The following is a 19,274-nucleotide window of genomic DNA, read 5'->3' on the forward strand; positions in this document are numbered from 1 at the left end:
GGTGCTGTGAACCCCCGGCCAGCATGAGCACCCAGTAAAACGGTGCTTTCAGGAGGCTCCCATGGCAGGTGTTCTCTGAGACACCATACAACGTCCTGCCCTGAGTCTGCTTTCTGCAGGAGGAGCACTCTCTGGAAATATCCCCACATGCCTCATTTCCCAGGGTCCTCTCTTCCTCTGAAAGCCAGGCCCTCCTCCTGTAGAGGTGGAACATGGCTTCCCTTGCCCTGTCATCTGGTCTACCTCAGCCAGCTCTTCCTTGGTCAGCCGCCAGGGGGAGCCCAGGAGTTCCCCGATATCCCTTCCATCACCCCAGTGAGATCCTGGAAATTTGTGACATTCTGTGCCCAATGTGACTTGTGTTCTCCTCTGAACATGAGCGAGGCTGGGACCCAGCGTGTGGGCTGTTGACCGGACGAGCCGTGTTTTGTGGAGCCTCGTGTTCTGAAGGGCCAGTTCATGATGGCTCTGACACAGTGACTTTGTGGCGCAGTTGGTGTTGAGCCCGTAACTAGTGAAGACCCCTGTATGTGGCACACTGGTCAGTCTCCCCCGTTAGACCTTGAGCCCTCCAGGCCAGAAGCAGGGTCGTGCCAGGACCCAGTGCTGGGCCTGGTGGTAGAGACAGCCTTTAATAAACACCCACTAAGGGGCGCCTGGGTGGCTCAGTGGGTTAAAGCCGCTGCCTTCGGCTCAGGTCATGATCCCAGGGTCCTGGGATCGAGCCCCACATCGGGCTCTCTGCTCTGCAGGGAGCCTGCTTTCTCCTCTCTCTCTCTCTCTGCCTGCCTCTCTGCCTACTTGTGATCTCTGTCAAATAGATAAATAAAATCTTTAAAAAAAAAAAAAAAAACACCCACTAAGTTAAACCAGATCAAACCAGATGAGGAAGCAGTGGTGACAGCCGGTCAGAGCCCCAGCAAGGTCTGAATCCAGTCCTGGCTGACTCCAGTGTTCTCTGCAACCACAGTGAGCCATCAGGGTTGCAGTCGATTAGAGGTTGAGTATGGAAAATCCAAAGCCCTGGGGCCAATACATCAAGTATTGATGTATCGATATTGTATACACCAAGTAAGCCTAGCTTGACTTCCGTTTACGCCGAAGAACCTGGGCTGGGGGCAGAGGTAGGGCAGGGCAGGAGGGTTCCCTGGCTACCAGCTCAGAGGGAGCCAGTGGTGAAGAGGCCTCAGGGCTTTAGATTTTCTGTACTAAACACTCAGGCTCTCAGACAGGCTGAGTAGGCCATCTGTGTCCTGCCCTGTCCCACCACACAGGGAGTGGACGTTCAGCTCTGGCTCTCTCTCCTTGGACAAGACAGAGGGACGGACAGGAGCACAGAGAGGAGAGAGGATGAGAGGGCCTGCTATCAAGGGTTAGTGGATCTAGGAAGGTTTGGAATGGAGAACGGGCCTGGAATCTGTCCCCAGGTCTGTCCTTGATTCCCTCTGTGATCTTAGGTACGCTACATCTTCATTACCACCATTACCACCACCACCACTGCCATCACCATCACCACCATGGTTCACCACCATCACCACCACTACTGCCATCACCATCACCACCATCACCAACACCATTGCCATTGCAATCACCACCACTCCACATGTATTCATGTCCTGGGCTAAAGTAAGACATCTCCCAGGTATTTGCCAATCTTGAGATTGCAGTATTCTGGGATTCGGAGACTCTAAGCACCATTCCAAGTTGCATCTCTTCACTTTCTCAGTGCTAAAACTTTAACCAAAATTCAACATTTTAGAAACCAATTTTAAATGTAATCTCCTAACAAGTGTTCCAACCAGATTTATAATCGCTTAATATTTTTTAAAGTTGTTATGAACTACAAATATTCCACGAAAATCACTTTGAACATTCTAACCAACAACTAATCCTAATAGTCTCACAAACATTTACCAAAATTTTAGAATAATTATCCTAATAAATATTCAAGCATTATTTAATACTAATTTTTCTATCTAATGTAAGTATAAACATCCTAACAGGGTTTCAAATAGTTCAACAAATATCCTAACATGCAAAGAAACAGGTTACCACCCTTAACATCCTTGCAGACCTTATACATTTCTATCAGGATCCCGGTCACCAGCCTTCTGTCTTCCTCTGATTATCAGATGTTCTGAGTCAGAGCCTTCCGATAGAACTTTCTAGGAGGATGGAAGAGTCTGTCTGCACTTCCCAGGTAGCCACTGGCTACATGTGTCTACCGGGCACTTGTAATGTGGCCAGTGCTATGGAGGAACTGAGATAGTGAATTTTACTTAATCACATTTACATTTAAGAAGCTACATGTGGCTGGTGGCTACCATAGTGGGCAACAATGCTCTAAGTCTTTCCAGAAGGTTCTACCGGGGCAGCCCCGGGCTGGCCCAGCTCCCACTCTCAAAGACTGTGGTCAGTGGCTATGGAGCAGGGGTCTCACCCACCACATTGCATTTCCCCGAGCCCCCCGTCATTCCCCTGAGTGGCTCACAGTCTGGACTCAGAGCTGCTCCTGGGAGAACATGGGCAGAGAGCAGTCGGGCTCTTGGGGAGGTCCTACCTCGGCACAGGAGCCTGGGCTCTGGACCCGGCCTCTGCTGTGGTGAGGGTGCCCATGGGCCTGGGTCTGGGGATTGTTGTTCCGGGTGACCATGAAGTCCCTTCCCAACTCTGAAGCTCAGTGGCTCCTGATTAAAATGCTGTAAGGAGGACTAGGGCCTGGCATGGGGAGCACCCAGCTGGGCGGAGGCCAGCAGGTGAGGAAGTCCAGGAGGTAAGGACAGGGTAGAGGAGTGGAGGAAAGGAAGCTGGCCAGGCCACACAGGCCCCAGGACAAGCACTGGGGTCCGAGTGAGGAAGGGAGCTGTGCCTCGGCACCACGACGGGCATCACGCTCTCCCTTCCCAAGCCTCAGAGAGATGTGCAGGCAGCCAGCCTGCAAAGTGGGTACATGTTTGGGGGTTTTGGAGGAGAGGGGCTCAGACATCTGGACGTGCTCAGAGACCTGGGCAGCCTGAAGCCAAGGAGAAGGGGAAAAGAGATGGCAGGAGACAGACAGCTGGGCACATGCAACCCACAGTGACAGCTGCCCCCTCCGCCGCTGTTGCAGGAGGTCATGAAGCATCTCACGATGGCAGAGCTGACCGACCTCATCTGGACAGCCATCGAAGGCCTGGGCTCCACCAGCCCCTTCCGCGTTCAGGCAGCCGCCGACGTGCTGCTCACCACCATCAAGGAGCACGGGGCCAACCTGGAGACCGTGAGGGGCTGGGGCACCCGCTGAGGGTGGGGCAGGACAGGTCTGGGGGCAGAGGGACAGACGCCCAGTAGTCGGCACCCTGGGACTCGGGCCTGATGCAGGAGACACAGACCCCACCCAGACAGGTCCTGCGAATGAACGAATGGATGGATGGATGGCCCAAGCAGGTGTGCTGGGGCCCCGAGGGGTGTTTGCAGAGTCCTGGGGCCCGCATGCACAGACAGAGCTGCTGTGCCAGGCTCTGGGGGAGCACATGGGGGAGGAGGAGGCACACACCCTCCCAGAAGTTCTCAGTCTGACGGAAGGACAGACACAGGGAAGGACTGGACAGCATAGGAAATGCAAAGGCCACGAAGTGCCCCCGGTGGGGTGGGGTTGCCCCCCCAGAAACAGGATGATGGATCCAAGTCCTGCAGATAAGGAAGCCCCAGGTAGGGGACACTGGACCCAGGCAGCAGGAGAGACCAGCAGTGGCTCGGGGAGGTGGGGGGACACCTTCCAGGACAGCGTGTGCCCAAGTGCTGTTCTCGGGAGATGTCGAGGTGGGTGTGTCTGAGCCTCCCAGGCCCTGGGCAGTGTTCGGACAGAGCCGGGGGGCCTCACATGCCCTGCGAAAGGCAGTGGGGCCTCTCCCCGCTTAGCCTGGGACTCCAGGGTGGAAAAGTGCCTCCCTCAGACTTCTGGGGCGGGGCCTGGCCTCCCCCCTCAGACCAGCCCTCTCCCCCGTGTTCTGCCTCCCTGCGAAGGTTGCCAACCTGGGCCGGGCCATCCACTTGCAGCTGTGCTCCATCCGCATCCCGCAGGCCAAGGAAGACGTCCTGCACGCCGTCACCCTGCTAGCCCGGAGCCACACGCCGGAGCTGGTGGCCACCTTCCTGGACTTCTCCATACCCCTGGACAGGTGCCCAGCCCCACCCTCCCCACTGACCCCACGGCCCACCCTCCGCCTCCCCCAGGCAGGGGGCGGAGCTTCCACCTCTGCCCTCCTGCCGGCCCCCTCCCAGCCCATGGGGACCCCCGCAGGTCTGGGCACAGGGAAGGAGCCCACACCCCATTCATGGACTGCGGGTCTCCCGAGGCAGGCCCTGGGGAGGAGCTGCTCCCCGTTCTTCCTCCGTCCCAGCCTCATTCCCATCACCTCACCGTGAGAGTGCCTGGGACCCGAGGTGCCCCAGGCAAGACCCCAGCCAACACCAAAGTGTCGCCCTCCTTCCTGTTCCTCCAAGGACCTCTCCTCCCTCCCCCGCCTCCAGTGTCCACACAGCCCTTTTGGGTGGGGCCGGCTTTCTCAGGACGAATCCCAGCTCTGAACCCCAGGGGTTCAGTCTCTACCCCCAGCTACACACCCGCCAGGCACCTGCGTTCTGTCATGCCTGGGTCCTTGCAGGGTCACTCCTGATCGCGGACATGGTCTTACTCACTCCCCGTGTCTGAATCCTGGGGCTTTCTCTCAGCCCAACGTCTCAATGCCTGGATCCCCTCTCTCCCACCGATCCTGTCCTCCCTCCTGCCTCGGCCGCCCACTCCCACGGTCAGCCTCTTGGCTCGGACACCTCCAATCTGGGGCATCTCTCTCCACCACCCCCCAGCACCCCCTTATAGGCCACCTCCTCTGGTACCCCTGTGAGCCTCTGCCCTCCACGGCCTCCGGTCCACTATCCACCCACCTCCTCACATCCCTCCCCCATCCTCACCCCTCTCCTTACCAACATTAATTACTTCCTGGACATACCCAAGTCCCTCGTCCCCTCTGTCACACTCAGCCTGCAAAACCTCCCTCAGTTAAACTCCCCATTTTGAATTCCCAGCCCCACACCTCCCTGCCGCCAACCTCGCTCCCATTCTACTGAAAAATCGGAAGCCCCCAGAAGAGAAGTCCCGTGAGCTCCCAGCCCCCAAGACTCGTTTCCAGAAAGACTTCTGATTTCCATGTGGGAGGGCCCTTTTGCTTCTGTAATTTCTAGTTGTTTTTTGTTTTTTTTTTTGTTTTTGGGGTTGGTTTGTTTGTTTGTGCACTAGGATCAGAGAAGGCCACTGTCATGTTTCTGCTTTCTGGGATTTGCCGACCTTTGGAACAGCTGTCATGAGGGTTCTATCAGCACATGAGAAGAGGCTGTATCTTCTCCATCGGGTGGAGGGTTCCAAGTGTGTGTCCACAGGCGCACCTGAGGGACCATGATGTTCCCTGATTTCGCAATGTCCACTCTGTTCTGTCTTGTACTGAGAATGGCACACTGAAGCCACGACCGACACATTCTGTCCACAGACGCTTCCACGTCCTGCGGGTTTTACGTCCTGCGTGGCCATCATGTTCTTTATGCAAACGTATACCTTCCTTAGGAATTGCGGCTTCCGGCATAGAAAAGTGCCCCACCTTGTTGCGTGTAATGCTCCCTGGGCCCGAATTCCACCCTGTCTGCTACCAGGACAGCGGAAGCCTGTCTGCTTCCCCGTTTTCCCCTCTTGCCCAGTGTGTGTCATCTCACACCCAGCACTGAGCCCGGCTTTGATGTGTGCTCTGAACTGCTAGTCCCTTCCTTCTAATGAGCGAGCCCAACCCTTCCTTCCCACTTATCCACACGATGGGTGTGTGGCATCTCCACTCTGCCCAACATCCCACAGTTGCGTACGTGCTGTGGACGTGCTCTACTGCTCTCCTCTTCTACGGGGCGTGTATCCTTGGATCCTTAATGTTTTTAATTAAAGAAGACGTATTTTTGCAATAGTCCCTATGTTCGTGCCCCCGACCCATTTTAATGCCCTCAGCCCCTTGTTCTGTCATCTAAGCTCTCGCCGTGTATTCTCTGCGGGAGCTTCTAGCCCTCTCCGCGCCGGACCAGACCCGCCTCCAACAGACAGCTCTCGAGGGCTCCCGTGTGCTTGAAGGACAACTCGGCTGGGCATAAAAGGCTCGGTTCACACTTGCTTTTATTGAGTATTTTTCAAGTGCTGCTCTGCGGTCGCCTTGCTTTGTTACTGAAATGTCTACCTACCGTGGTTTCTTTTTCCTTTATCAAGACGCCTGCCTTCGAAAGAGGTCTTGCTTCCGGGACACTTTGCAGGGTGTCCGCCCACCTCTGGAACTGAACAATTTTATTAAGAGGGGCCTCAGCGTTGACCATTCTGTGTTCATTCTCCCAGGGACCTAGTGGGTCCTTCAAATGTGTAGACTAGGCCTTTGGTTGTCGTTTCTGGAACATTCTCTGGGTGATAGCTTGAAACACGTGCTCCGTTCCCCTGACAAGCTCGCCCTTCCAAGCTGCTAGGCGATCCCGTCCTCCATCTCCAGCACCTCCTCTCTGATCCTTTTCACGTCTTTCGTGCCAGCTTCCTGCTTTCCCTCGATGCCCCTTAGCTGACTTCTTATCGTCCCTCTTGGACAGCTTGCATTTTTTCCACTTCGGAGATAATTTCGTCCTTTCTTCCACCTTTTTCCCGAACTCAGCCAATCCTCTGTTCCTTTCTTTACTGAGGTGTGGTGGTGGTGGTGGTTTTCTTTTTGGAAGTTATAACTCAAGGTGGCTGTTCCTGTGTCTGGGTGCTCGCTGGAGTCTGAGGAGTGCTGTCTGCACGGGGCCTGCTTCGGAGGGGAGCCCTTCCTTGTTGGTTGGGCGCCGGTTATTTTTTTCTATTTTTGATTTTTTTCATTTCATTTCATTTTGTTTTGTTCTGCAATAACTCAGTGGATCTGTTACTCCTGTTCCTGTTCCTATCAAACACTGGTGGAGGCTTCTACAGGATTTCAAGTTCAATGGCACCCTCTTCTGTTCATCGAGCAAAGTCTGGAGGATTTAGTGGACTATCTTGGTGGCAACTGAAAAGGTCATGTGTCCTCGAGTTGGGGGGTGGGTTTTTGGAGGTTTTTGGTTCTTTTCTCTCTTGCAGGGTCTTCCGTTTTCCTCCTCCACATAGTCCCTGTCACCACCTGCTCTCCAAAGGTACCTGGTTCTTTTCCCCTATTTTTCTCCCCAGAGCCGTGCGTCTTGGAGGCTGCCCTTCCCATGGCACCAGCTCTGTCAGCCCCTTTCCTGTGGTCAGTGCCCTTCTTTTCTCCTGTTTCCTTCTTGTCGGCCTGGGATGGACTTTGCCTTCCTGGAGGTGAGTGGGTTCAATTCTGAGCCCTGCCTCTGGCTTCCCTCCCCCGTGTCCCGCGGTCTCCTCCCCGTCCTGGACCCCAGAGCCCCTGGCGGCAGCGGTGATGGGCACTTCTCTTGTTTGCCTACAGTGATGTCGAACTTCAGGTGTCTTCTGAGGTCATAGTCTCTGTGCGATTTTACTTTTCCCTCCCTCTTGCTCCATGTGGTTTCTCAAGGTTACTTGAAGGGCGAGGAGCCTGGAGACCGCCTTGTCTTCAGCTGCCCCAGGGTCTGCGGTTCACCTGGGCCTGCACTGAGTTTATACCTTCCTCCCCCGTCCCGAGAAGCACGTTTGTCCTGGACGGGAATGCACTTGATACTGAGGGTCCTTAACCTGGGCTTGTGTGGGCGTCTTGCCAGCCCAGGGACCACGTCAGATTCAAGTCTGTGCCTGGGGGTTTCTTTGAGCTGCGCTGTGGTGTGACTTCAGACCCAGATCGGGTTTCGTGATTCGGACCCTCTGGAGCAGCCCCTCCCTGCACCCAGCGCTCCGTCGGAGGCCGGCAGACCTCCTGGCTGTTCCCCTCCGCAGACGGCCGGGTCGGTGGTTATCGTCCTCACACGGAACCAGCGGCTCTTGGGGTCCCACCTCTGTGATGGGGGTAGACATCCACCTGGAATAATTTTTCTTTCTCAGAAGCGCCTGAAGCTTCTTAGAAAACGTCGGAAGCATTCTTAGAAACAACGTGGCGTGCCCTAACGCTGTGAACAGAGCGGGGTGGTAGGTGCCTCGTGTGTCCTGTGGCTTTTCCCGTCAACAGTGTGTGTCTACACTTCATTCCGGTATGTTACCTGTGGCTGCAGTTCATTCGTTTTTGTGGCCGTTTAGAGCCTCGTGAAAGCCGATCTCCCTTTCTGCCACACATTGGGGTTGTCGCCGGCTCGGGTCTGTGACTAACGCACCCTCACGTGCTCCCAGGTGCCCCCATGCGCATCCGGGGGTGGGTTCCGTCCCCACCGGGGGCGCATTCGGGACGCAAACGCCCTGGAGTTCTGCATGGACCCAACGTTAACGGACCCATCAGATCGTTTTCCAAAGGGCTCGTGTCGCCTCACGCTCCTGCCGGGATGTTTTTGAGAGACCTCACTCCACATTTCATCCACGCTTAGTCCCAACTTTCTAACCACTCGTTAAGCTGTCACCCGCCTGGTGCACAAATCGTGTCGTGACGTTCGTTCGCACGTTTCTAATGAAATCATGGTGCTGAGCGCTTGGCCGTTGGAGTATTGTCTTTGGTGATCTGCACGTCGAGGACCCAACCCATCCTTCTACTGGGACATCCCTCTTTTTCTCACCCACTCCCAGGAACTTCTGGGTACAAGCCTCTCCCGATTGCGTGGAAAGCCTCTCCTGGCAGCACTCTGCGGCTTGTCTTTTCTCTCCCTGAATCTGCCTTTCGATGAAAAGGAGCGCAGGTCCGGTCCTTCCCGCGCAGGATCTTACAGAAGTTCTGCTGACTGACTGCCTTTCGAACTCAGGTCCCGGCCGCCCAGTAAGTGAGACGGTGCGCACGTGAGGCCGGGCTCCTGTCCTGTGTAGTGGCCGGCATCCTTTAGTGACAAGCCCAGCCCGTGCCCGGAGCTCGGGAGGCTCCCTGCCTACTGGCCAAGTGCCCACGGCGGGGGTCTGTGTCTGGGCTCAGCAGCGCTCCGCTCGCCTGTCCCCCTGCTGACACCCAAGGTCCTAATTCCTGTAGCATCACTTAGGTTCTCAGCACCTGATACAGAACGGCCCCCCTGATCCTTCCTTGACACCTGCCCAGCGGCTCTCGGCCCTACGCAGCTCAAATTTCCTCATGGACTTACACTTGACTTGCCAAGTTGTCTTTCTTTTTTTCCCGTGTTTCTCATTTACCCTTTGAGGGTGACTTTGCTGGGTCAGCCCCCAGCTGCCCACCGCCCGTGTAGGTACAACCCACAGTGTGTCACGCTGGCTCCTTTCAGTAATGGAATCCACGCCGGCGAGACCGCCGCCCGCACGAGAGCTGGGATCTCGGTCGTGCCCTCCAGCTGGGGACTGGGCTGAGCGCCACCGGTCCCAGCCCCCAGCGCATCCTCCACCCACGCTCACCCCCCCCTTCATTTCTTTTTCATTTTATTGCCGCTAAACACATTCCTTAAAGTGGTTCTTTGTTTTCACCATTGTGCTGCGGGGGGTGGTGTCTCCTGTCGTCCTCAGAGAGGCGCTTCCTCCGGGTGCTAACCCAGACCATGAGGGGCAGGCTGTCCATCGGGACATAAAGCCAGCAGCACCCACTTTTCTTTCCTTAGTAAGGTGTCAAGTGTCTCTTCCCAGCCCTTCTATTTTGAATTAATAGGCTTTCTTTTTCGGAGCAGTTGTGGTTCATGGAAGAATCAGCAGAACACCACGTCCCACCGCTGTCCCCCCTGCTAGCACCCGGCGCAGGCCACTGTGTTGGCTCTGGCCAGGGGACCATTCTGAGGCGTCGTCATCAACGAGAGCCCGCAGCGAGGTGGGGCTCTGCCCGGCGCCAACCATCCATCCCGCGGGCTCGGATGGGGCACAGTCCATGCACCACTCGCCTGTCCTTCAGAGTAGCGCCACTGCCCAAAATCCATTCTGCCCTCCTGACCCCTCACAGCCGCCGATCTTCTACCTGCCTCCACGCTTTCCCCTTTTCCAGAATGTCGCAGACTTAGAGCCGTACAGTACGGGGCCTTTCCCTCCCGCTCCTAGTCCTCAGCGATACGCATTTTGGGTTCCTCCATGTCCTTCCCGGGCTGCCCTCCCAGCTCCTGGCTGCCCCGGCTCCGCCTCCTGCCGGTCCCTCCTGTCTCCGGTCTCTCAGGACAGGGCCACAGGGCTCGGGACCCAGAGCTCCCCTCACTGACACTCATCTCCCCATGGCCGCCTCCATTCCCGCGGCTCTAAGTATCCCCTATACAGACGCCTGCCCCCCGCCCCGAGTGTTCACCCCTGCCAGACGGCAGCACGTGAATGTCGGGCAGGCATTCCACACCCGACACACCTGGGCCACGCCGCTGGCCGTCCCCATAAAACTGTCCTCTTGGGGGCTTCCCCACGCCGATGCCATCTGCCCAGCTTTTCAAGCCAGAGCTCTTGGGCCACCTGGACTGTCCTCTCCACACCCAGACCTACCCTCAGGGAGCCCTACAGCTCCAGCTGCCCCGTCCCCGCAGCCCGTCAGGACATCACAGGTTCACACGGAGTCCCAGCAGCCAGAGGGAGGCTTCAGAGATAAGTGGGACCGCGTCTCTCCTCTGCTACAGACTGTCCCGTGGCCCCGTGACATTCAAAGTCAAGGCAAAAACTTTACAGTAGCCAACAAGGTTGTGGCCTGGCCCCACACCCTCGCTGTCCTCCTCTCCCAGCCCTACTCTCTCCACTCCATCCCCGGCCCTTCCTGCCGACCCTGAGCACACCAGCATCGGCTCTGTGTCGGGGCCGGAAGGTTCTCCCCACCCCAGAGCAGCGCAGCTCCCTGCTCACCGCCTCAGATCTTTGCTCACGTCCCTTCTGGGTGAAGGCTTCCCAGCTGTCCCACAAAAAACCTGACCGCAGCCCAGATGCACCCTCCTGCCCTCCCAGCACCCCCCTTCACTGATCCCCTCCCCACCTCTGCTTTATGCACTTAGTCCCACACACCTTGTTTGCTGGCTGAGTCGAGCCCTAGGGGTCACTCCCACACAGACAAGGACTTTGCCGGTTCTGTCACTTCTCTGTTCCCAAGCTGGCTGCCCGCACATGACAGGTCTCAGCACCCACATGCCAGCAGAACAAAGGAGACGCCCAGGCCCTTGGTTGCCCTCGCTCCTGGAGAAGCATGTCCCCTCAGCTTCTCAACGCAGGCTTCGCCCCCGGAGACCTGCCCACTGTCTCACAGCTGGGATGGCACAGTAGGGACTCGGGCCTGGGTCCTTCCGACAGCAGAGGCCCCATCTACAGTTGCAGAGCAGCTCTGCACCCCCAGCCCAGTGTCTGTCCTAAACCCGGGGTGGGGGCTTCTCCAGGCCCCCACTGTGGCCTCCCAGTCCCCACCCCCCTGCTCCTCCAGCCCCTTCCACCCAGCACTCGGCCCCAAAGACCACCACCTAGCACAGAAAACAGAGGGCCATCAGGAGCCCCAAAGCCCCTGCCCCCCAGGACTCACAGGCCCATGTCCATGCACCAAGTGGAAAGGCCACAGGACTGGGCAGGCCTGGCCTCCGGCCCCAGCTCCCCAGTCACAAGGGAGGGCCCAATCAGTCCTCAGTTTCCCCATCTGCAAAATGAGCACAAGGACACTATAAAGCTCTGTGCACACACACCTGTCCCTGCTGCCCATTCTCTCCTCCAGTGCCCCCCTCCCCCCCAGGCGCTCCGCATGCCCAGGGGATCCAGCCCAGCCTCCTCCCTTGGCTCCTGAGGCCCTGGAGGTCTGCTGGGGCAGCTGAGCACGAGCAGGGCGGCCCTCATGACCCCCCTTTGCCTGCAGCCATGCCTTCCGCTTGTGGAGGGCCCTGGGGGCCGAGCAGCCCGTGAGCCGCGTGGTACTGGCCATGCTACTGGACTGGCTGCGGGAGCGGCCACTGCCCGGCGGGGCCAGAAACGGCAGCCCCCAGCCCAAGGATCAGCCCTGGCTGCGCTCGTTGGCTGTGAGTGCGCGACCTCGTTTTCCCCCAGGCTGACACACCCCCAGCCCAAAAGCCCCTGAGCAGCAGCCCGGAGCCCCCCAGAGCCCCTCCCCGCCTGGAGCCCCCAGACACACTGCCACACGAGCACAGGTGCGTGATGGCTGAACGTGGAAGCAGAGGGCACACCCATCCCGTCTCCGAGCCCGGCCCTCGGCCCTTCCCCTGAGCACCCCCCAGCCCCGCGCTGACGCAGGCCCCTCCTGTCAGAAACCACACAGCAGCATGGGCTCGGCAGGACAGCCTCCTCCGTGTCCCACCACACCCCCAGCCTGGGCCTGCCCTTGTCATGACCGCCCAGTGATGACCCCCACCCCAAGAACATTCTGGTCGGCGTGCTCTGATGGGCGCAGGAAGCCTCGGGGCTGCTGCCCGGTAGCTCTGCCTTTGGGGACCATCTGTCCCCCGCTGTCCCTTGTCACAGACCTCTGTGCAGCTGTCCCACGGGAAGCACACCACACGGCCTTGCCACCGGGGTTCCAGAGCACGGCCTGGACACGGACGGACGGCGGACAGAGCGGGCGGGTCGGGGTGGCTGGCAACCCGGGACGTGCTGTGAGGGAGGGCCCAGGACCTCCTGTGGGTCCAGGAAGGGAGCCGAGAGGGCCAAGGCCCCCGGAGGAACATCTCAGAGATACAGCCCTGGTGCTGGAGGCTATGACAGGAGGGGAGGCCGGCCAGACACACTCCTGTCCCGACAGGCCATGAACACGCTGCACGAACTGCAGTTCGCCCGGGAGTTCAAGAAGGCGGTGCGGGAGGCCCACCCCGAGCTGCTGCTGGCCCTCCTCACCCAGCTGCACTACGTCTTGGAGCTGAACCTGCCAGAGGGGCCCGCGCCCGGCCAGGAGGCCCCAGAGACGACCACGCCCAGCCCGCAGAGGTAAGGACAGACGCAGGCTCCCGAGGCAGGCACGGGGGCTGAGACCGGTACGAGCCTCCTGGGGCCGACAGCGCCATAGCACCCGGCGGCCAATAGCGGCACGCGCCTGTGGCCTCGGCTCTGAGGACTCAAGTCCAAGCACACGGTGCGGCGGGGCCGCGCTCCCTCTGAAGCCTGTAGGGGAGGACACTCCCGGCCTCCTCCTCTGCTGGTGCTCCCTGACTTGCAGACGTTGCCTCCCCTTCTGCCTCCCTCCCCACCTGCCGTTCTCCCCTGGGTGTCTCTGTCCCGGTTTCCCTTTCATATAAGGACACCGGTGACTGGCTTAGGGCCACCCTCCTGGTCTCATCCTAACTCGATTCCAGCTGCAAAGATCCTGTTTCCAAATAAGGTCACATTCACAGGTACAGACGGGGTTTAGGACGTGGACAGTGCTTTTGGGGGGCACACGATTCAACCCCTGAACGCCCTCATGGCCAGCGCAGCCGTCAGCGCGGAGGGACCCGGGGCAGGTGTAGGGACTGTTTCCACACTCCCTGAGGGGCGCCTGGCAACAGAAACACCCGAGAGCATGTGCGGACTTCATGGGACAGCCCTTGCCGCCACCCCTGAACGTGGTCCTTGCAGGAATTCTGTGAGACGAATGTTGTCGCCCCATTGCACACGTAAGGAGACCAAGGCTCAGAGAAGTCAGAGCCTTTCCCCAAGACACACAGCACGGCCATGAGCTGCGAAGCTAGAGTGTGTGGAATGGCAGGGCGGCCCCCTGGCCACTGCTGAGTCCCACCTGGGTTCCCCTGTGCATGGCTCTGACCCTGGTGCACTTTTGCTCTGACGGGACCCCTGCGGTCCCTGCCCCTCCACCCCCACCCCGTGCAGTGCGGACGAGACCCGCGTAGGAGGGCTGCACTCGGCCACCGTTCCGGCTGGCCGCCTTGTCCTCCCTCCGCGCCAGGTAACATTGTTAGAAATCCAACAAGCTAGTCTCTAAAAACCACGGGTCCGACTCTTTTCATGTGTTTGTATTATGATGTGCTTCACGAAATTTGTCAGTTATAACAGCTCTCCCCAAGGCGCATCCCGGAAAAAAAATGTCACTTCTTCTCATATTGCTTCTGAATTTGAATGTGCGTAAATTTCCTTTTTTATTCAGCTCAATCATGCAAAAGGCATGAATCTTCCTTAATAAGCTAATAAAACGTTCTTCTCCCAGAACGTACGTAGGAGGGCTGGAAGGGAGCCGCAGTGAGCCATCTTCGTCCATCTGCTCCCCACCAGCCCTGCTGCCCACATGGGCCCAGCCTCCCAGTCTCCTGCCCTGGCCTCCCCCCCAACCCCAAGCTCACTCGCCTGCCCTCCACGCTGCAGCCCAGATCCTGTTCACGATATGTCCGTGGCCTCATGCTTCCCTGCCCCTCCCCACAGAGATCAGAAAGAGCCAGATCCTTCCAGTGGCCCAGAGGCCCCTCTCGCTCTAGCTCCCTGTTGCCCCCAGGAGCTCACTTCCTGCCACACAGCCCTCACTCCACTTTCTGCTCCAACCTCAGAGGTTTCCTGTTTCTTAAACCCAGCGTGCTCCTGCCTCAGGGCCTTTGCACTTCCTGCTCCCTCTTCCTGGAACGCTCTTCCCCCAGACAGCCTCACCTCCTATGAGTCTCTCCAAACTTTCTCTAACAGGTGGTGCTACTCCCAGTCCGCTGTTCCCTTCCCAAGGCCAGCACTGCCTAACAGTGGTTACCTGCACCCTGTGGAATGGAAACTCCCAGGGAGCACAGGTGTCCATCTGTCTCACAGGACACCCATAGACAGCACAGGTGTCCGTCCGTCTGTGTCACTGGGTTCCCATAGACAGCACAGGTGTCCGTCCGTCTGTGTCACTGGGTTCCCATAGACAGCACAGGTGTCCGTCCGTCTGTCTCACTGGGTTCCCATAGACAGCACAGGTGTCCGTCCGTCTGTCTCACTGGGTTCCCATAGACAGCACAGGTGTCCGTCCGTCTGTGTCACTGGGTTCCCATAGACAGCACAGGTGTCCGTCCGTCTGTGTCACTGGGTTCCCATAGACAGCACAGGTGTCCGTCCGTCTGTCTCACTGGGTTCCCATAGACAGCACAGGTGTCCGTCCGTCTGTCTCACTGGGTTCCCATAGACAGCACAGGTGTCCGTCCATCTGTCTCACAGGACGCCCATAGACAGCACAGGTGTCTGTCCGTCTGTGTCACTGGGTTCCCATAGACAGCACAGGTGTCCGTCCGTCTGTCTCACTGGGTTCCCATAGACAGCACAGGTGTCCGTCCGTCTGTCTCACTGGGTTCCCATAGACAGCACAGGTGTCCGTCCGTCTGTCTCACTGGGTTCCCATAGACAGCACAGGTGTCCGTCCGTCTGTCTCACAGGGTTCCCATAGACAGCACAGGTATCCGTCCGTCTGTCTCACAGGGTTCCCATAGACAGCACAGGTGTCCGTCCGTCTGTCTCACTGGGTTCCCATAGACAGCACAGGTATCCGTCCGTCTGTCTCACAGGGCTCCCATAGACAGCACAGGTGTCCGTCTGTCTGTCTCACAGGGCTCCCATAGACAGCACAGGTGTCCGTCTGTCTGTCTCACTGGGTTCCCATAGACAGCACAGGTGTCCGTCTGTCTGTCTCACTGGGTTCCCATAGACAGCACAGGTGTCCGTCTGTCTCACTGGGTTCCCATAGACAGCACAGGTGTCCGTCTGTCTGTCTCACAGGGCTCCCATAGACAGCACAGGTGTCCGTCCGTCTGTCTCACTGGGTTCCCATAGACAGCACAGGTGTCCGTCTGTCTCACTGGGTTCCCATAGACAGCACAGGTGTCCGTCTGTCTGTCTCACAGGGCTCCCATAGACAGCACAGGTGTCCGTCTGTCTGTCTCACTGGGCTCCCATAGACAGCACAGGTGTCCGTCTGTCTCACTGGGTTCCCATAGACAGCACAGGTGTCCGTCTGTCTGTCTCACAGGGCTCCCATAGACAGCACAGGTGTCCGTCTGTCTGTCTCACTGGGTTCCCATAGACAGCACAGGTGTCCGTCTGTCTGTCTCACTGGGCTCCCATAGACAGCACAGGTGTCCGTCCGTCTGTCTCACTGGGCTCCCATAGACAGCACAGGTGTCCGTCCGTCTGTCTCACAGGGCTCCCATAGACAGCACAGGTGTCCGTCCGTCTGTCTCACTGGGTTCCCATAGACAGCACAGGTGTCCGTCCGTCTGTCTCACTGGGTTCCCATAGACAGCACAGGTGTCCGTCCGTCTGTCTCACTGGGTTCCCATAGACAGCACAGGTGTCCGTCCGTCTGTCTCACTGGGTTCCCATAGACAGCACAGGTGTCCGTCCGTCTGTCTCACTGGGTTCCCATAGACAGCACAGGTGTCCGTCCGTCTGTCTCACTGGGCTCCCATAGACAGCACAGGTGTCCGTCCGTCTGTCTCACAGGGCTCCCATAGACAGCACAGGTGTCCGTCCGTCTGTCTCACAGGGCTCCCATAGACAGCACAGGTGTCCGTCCGTCTGTCTCACAGGGCTCCCATAGACAGCACAGGTGTCCGTCCGTCTGTCTCACTGGGTTCCCATAGACAGCACAGGTGTCCGTCCGTCTGTCTCACTGGGTTCCCATAGACAGCACAGGTGTCCGTCCGTCTGTCTCACTGGGTTCCCATAGACAGCACAGGTGTCCGTCTGTCTCACTGGGTTCCCATAGACAGCACAGGTGTCCGTCTGTCTCACTGGGTTCCCATAGACAGCACAGGTGTCCGTCTGTCTGTCTTACAGGGCTCCCATAGACAGCACAGGTGTCCGTCTGTCTGTCTCACTGGGCTCCCATAGACAGCACAGGTGTCCGTCCGTCTGTCTCACTGGGTTCCCATAGACAGCACAGGTGTCCGTCCGTCTGTCTCACAGGGCTCCCATAGACAGCACAGGTGTCCGTCCGTCTGTCTCACTGGGTTCCCATAGACAGCACAGGTGTCCGTCCGTCTGTCTCACTGGGTTCCCATAGACAGAACAGGTGTCCGTCCGTCTGTCTCACTGGGTTCCCATAGACAGCACAGGTGTCCGTCTGTCTGTCTCACTGGGTTCCCATAGACAGCACAGGTGTCCGTCCGTCTGTGTCACTGGGTTCCCATAGACAGCACAGGTGTCCGTCCGTCTGTCTCACTGGGTTCCCATAGACAGCACAGGTGTCCGTCCGTCTGTCTCACTGGGCTCCCATAGACAGCACAGGTGTCCGTCTGTCTGTCTCACTGGGCTCCCATAGACAGCACAGGTGTCCGTCTGTCTGTCTCACAGGGCTCCCATAGACAGCACAGGTGTCCGTCCGTCTGTCTCACTGGGTTCCCATAGACAGCACAGGTGTCCGTCCGTCTGTCTCACTGGGTTCCCATAGACAGCACAGGTGTCCGTCCGTCTGTCTCACTGGGTTCCCATAGACAGCACAGGTGTCCGTCTGTCTGTCTCACTGGGTTCCCATAGACAGCACAGGTGTCCGTCTGTCTGTCTCACTGGGCTACCTTGGGAACTTTTGGCTCCAACAGGCTGAACAGACATGCTCAAGCAATACACGCCCTCTCCCTCCCCCACCTCAGCCACCAGGCATCTCTGAATGAGTCCTGTCCAGGGAGGAGGGATGGTCCCAGCAACTGAGGGACAGACTCTCACCCCAGGCGTGGTCCGTTGGTTCTGACGGGCCTATCTTCAATCACATGCTTACCTCTGTGCGATCACCTGGGCACAGGATGGCGTGGGCTCTCATTGCCCAGCCTGGGCTCCCATACTGCCCCCAGAGCAGGGACGGGACCTGGGCCCCATCTGGCCCAGAGGGAAACCACAGAGGCCTGAAGGAAGGGCAGGCCAGCCAGCAGCAATGCCAGCAGACGCTTGGGGGTGGTGGCGAGATTGGCGGCCACCCCCCAGGACTCAGAAGCCATCGTCATGCAGGTGGATCCCTGCCGTCTAGGCTCTGGTGCCTGACGGCTGTGGCACCATCTAGGGGTCAAGGCCAAGGAAGGGATCTGGGCCCCCACTGCTGAGAGTCCTCCTGTCTTGTGGGTGCCCCTGGCCATATGGGGGGGGGCCCTCTCCGGACGCTGGGTGGCGGCCCAGTGAGCCTTGAGGCAGGCTCAGACCACTCTTAGGGCTCCAAGGTCCCCTTGGAGCTGGGCCGGCCTCTGGGACCAGCCAGTGGGGGTTGGGCATGACACTCCCCCAACCCCCCAGCGGGGCTGTGAAAGCTTGGCCAGCCCTGCCTGGGTGACCCTCCCCTTCCTTTGCATCTTTGACGAACAGAGCCCCTTTCTCTAGAGACAGTAACTGCTTCATCCGTTCTCAGCCAGGTCCTCCTCCAGGCAATGTCCATCCTGCCCTACAAAGGGGGCATTCCTTTAGTTTCTCCACCACGGACTGACTCTCTTTAATTCTCATGGAGCATCTGATTTCTCTTTAATTCTCATGGAGTATCCGATTTCTCCTTATTTCAGACACTCTTTTGGACAGCTTAGAAGTACAACCGACATATTTTCCTTTTTGCCCTGGCTGCCAGGAAGCTCATATTTAAAGTTAATTTTCAATACCTCCCTAGAATGACTCATACTTCCTTTTTGCTTCTCGCCTCCTAATTCCTTGTCTTTTAAACTTAAAGCTTTAAAAATAAACCTAAAGCTTTAAATTTAAAGATTTTTTAATTTAAAACACTATTCACAGTTCTGGATTCGGGCACTTGACAAGGAACCAATAAGCAATTAGTACTGATATGCTGTCCAGGCCTGGATCTGAGATCTAAGACCCCGTCCCAACCTGCTCCATGAGCACTCTGTCCGGTTGGGGGGAAGGGTCCCTGCCCACACGGCTGGGAGGGTCAGGAGAGTTGGTGGCCTGGGCAGCCTCTGTTCTGGACCCAACTTGATGAGTTACCCTAGACAAGCAGCCAACACTCCAGGCCTCGGTGAAGGCGAAAGTTTCTATTGCATGACCCCAGCCCCAGGATCTTGTCCATTTGCCCAGTGGCGACCCTGGAATCTGCGGGGAGGTGTGTCTCCCCAGTGAGGTGAGCAAAGACTCCTGAGCAGGGAGGGGCCGACATGGCACCCTGTCCCAGCCTCTGACCTCTCTTACCACCCCGGGTTCCCCGCAGCCCTGCCCAGACCTGCCTCTTCTCCTGACCCACCATCCCTCGGTCCCTGGCCTCAGCCATGCTCCATGCTCCCTACACCTCTTGGAGGAAAGGAAAAGTAGGACTGACAGACAGCCGTCCTTGTCAGCTGTGGAGGGCTGCTGTGCCCCACGGTCAGCACTCAGCGCCGGCAGGTGCTCACTACGCCCCAGT

The 19,274-nt window shown here is 58.0% G+C and overlaps 1 protein-coding gene across 2 annotated transcripts in view; it reads left to right on the plus strand.

Moving 5' to 3' along the window:
• The window catches only part of LOC125098108 (maestro heat-like repeat family member 5), a 68,885-nt gene that overhangs the window by 38,723 nt on the left and 10,888 nt on the right, over positions 1-19,274 (plus strand). For both annotated transcript variants that reach the window (XM_047726545.1, XM_047726546.1), the window contains exons 18-21: positions 3,110-3,259; positions 4,006-4,160; positions 11,853-12,012; positions 12,750-12,931. In XM_047726545.1, the coding sequence (XP_047582501.1) occupies positions 3,110-3,259; positions 4,006-4,160; positions 11,853-12,012; positions 12,750-12,931 (647 nt within the window). The remainder of the gene's footprint in view (positions 1-3,109; positions 3,260-4,005; positions 4,161-11,852; positions 12,013-12,749; positions 12,932-19,274) is intronic.

This window comes from Lutra lutra, chromosome 4 (genome assembly GCF_902655055.1).
Source record: "Lutra lutra chromosome 4, mLutLut1.2, whole genome shotgun sequence".
Classification (NCBI taxonomy): domain Eukaryota; kingdom Metazoa; phylum Chordata; class Mammalia; order Carnivora; family Mustelidae; genus Lutra; species Lutra lutra.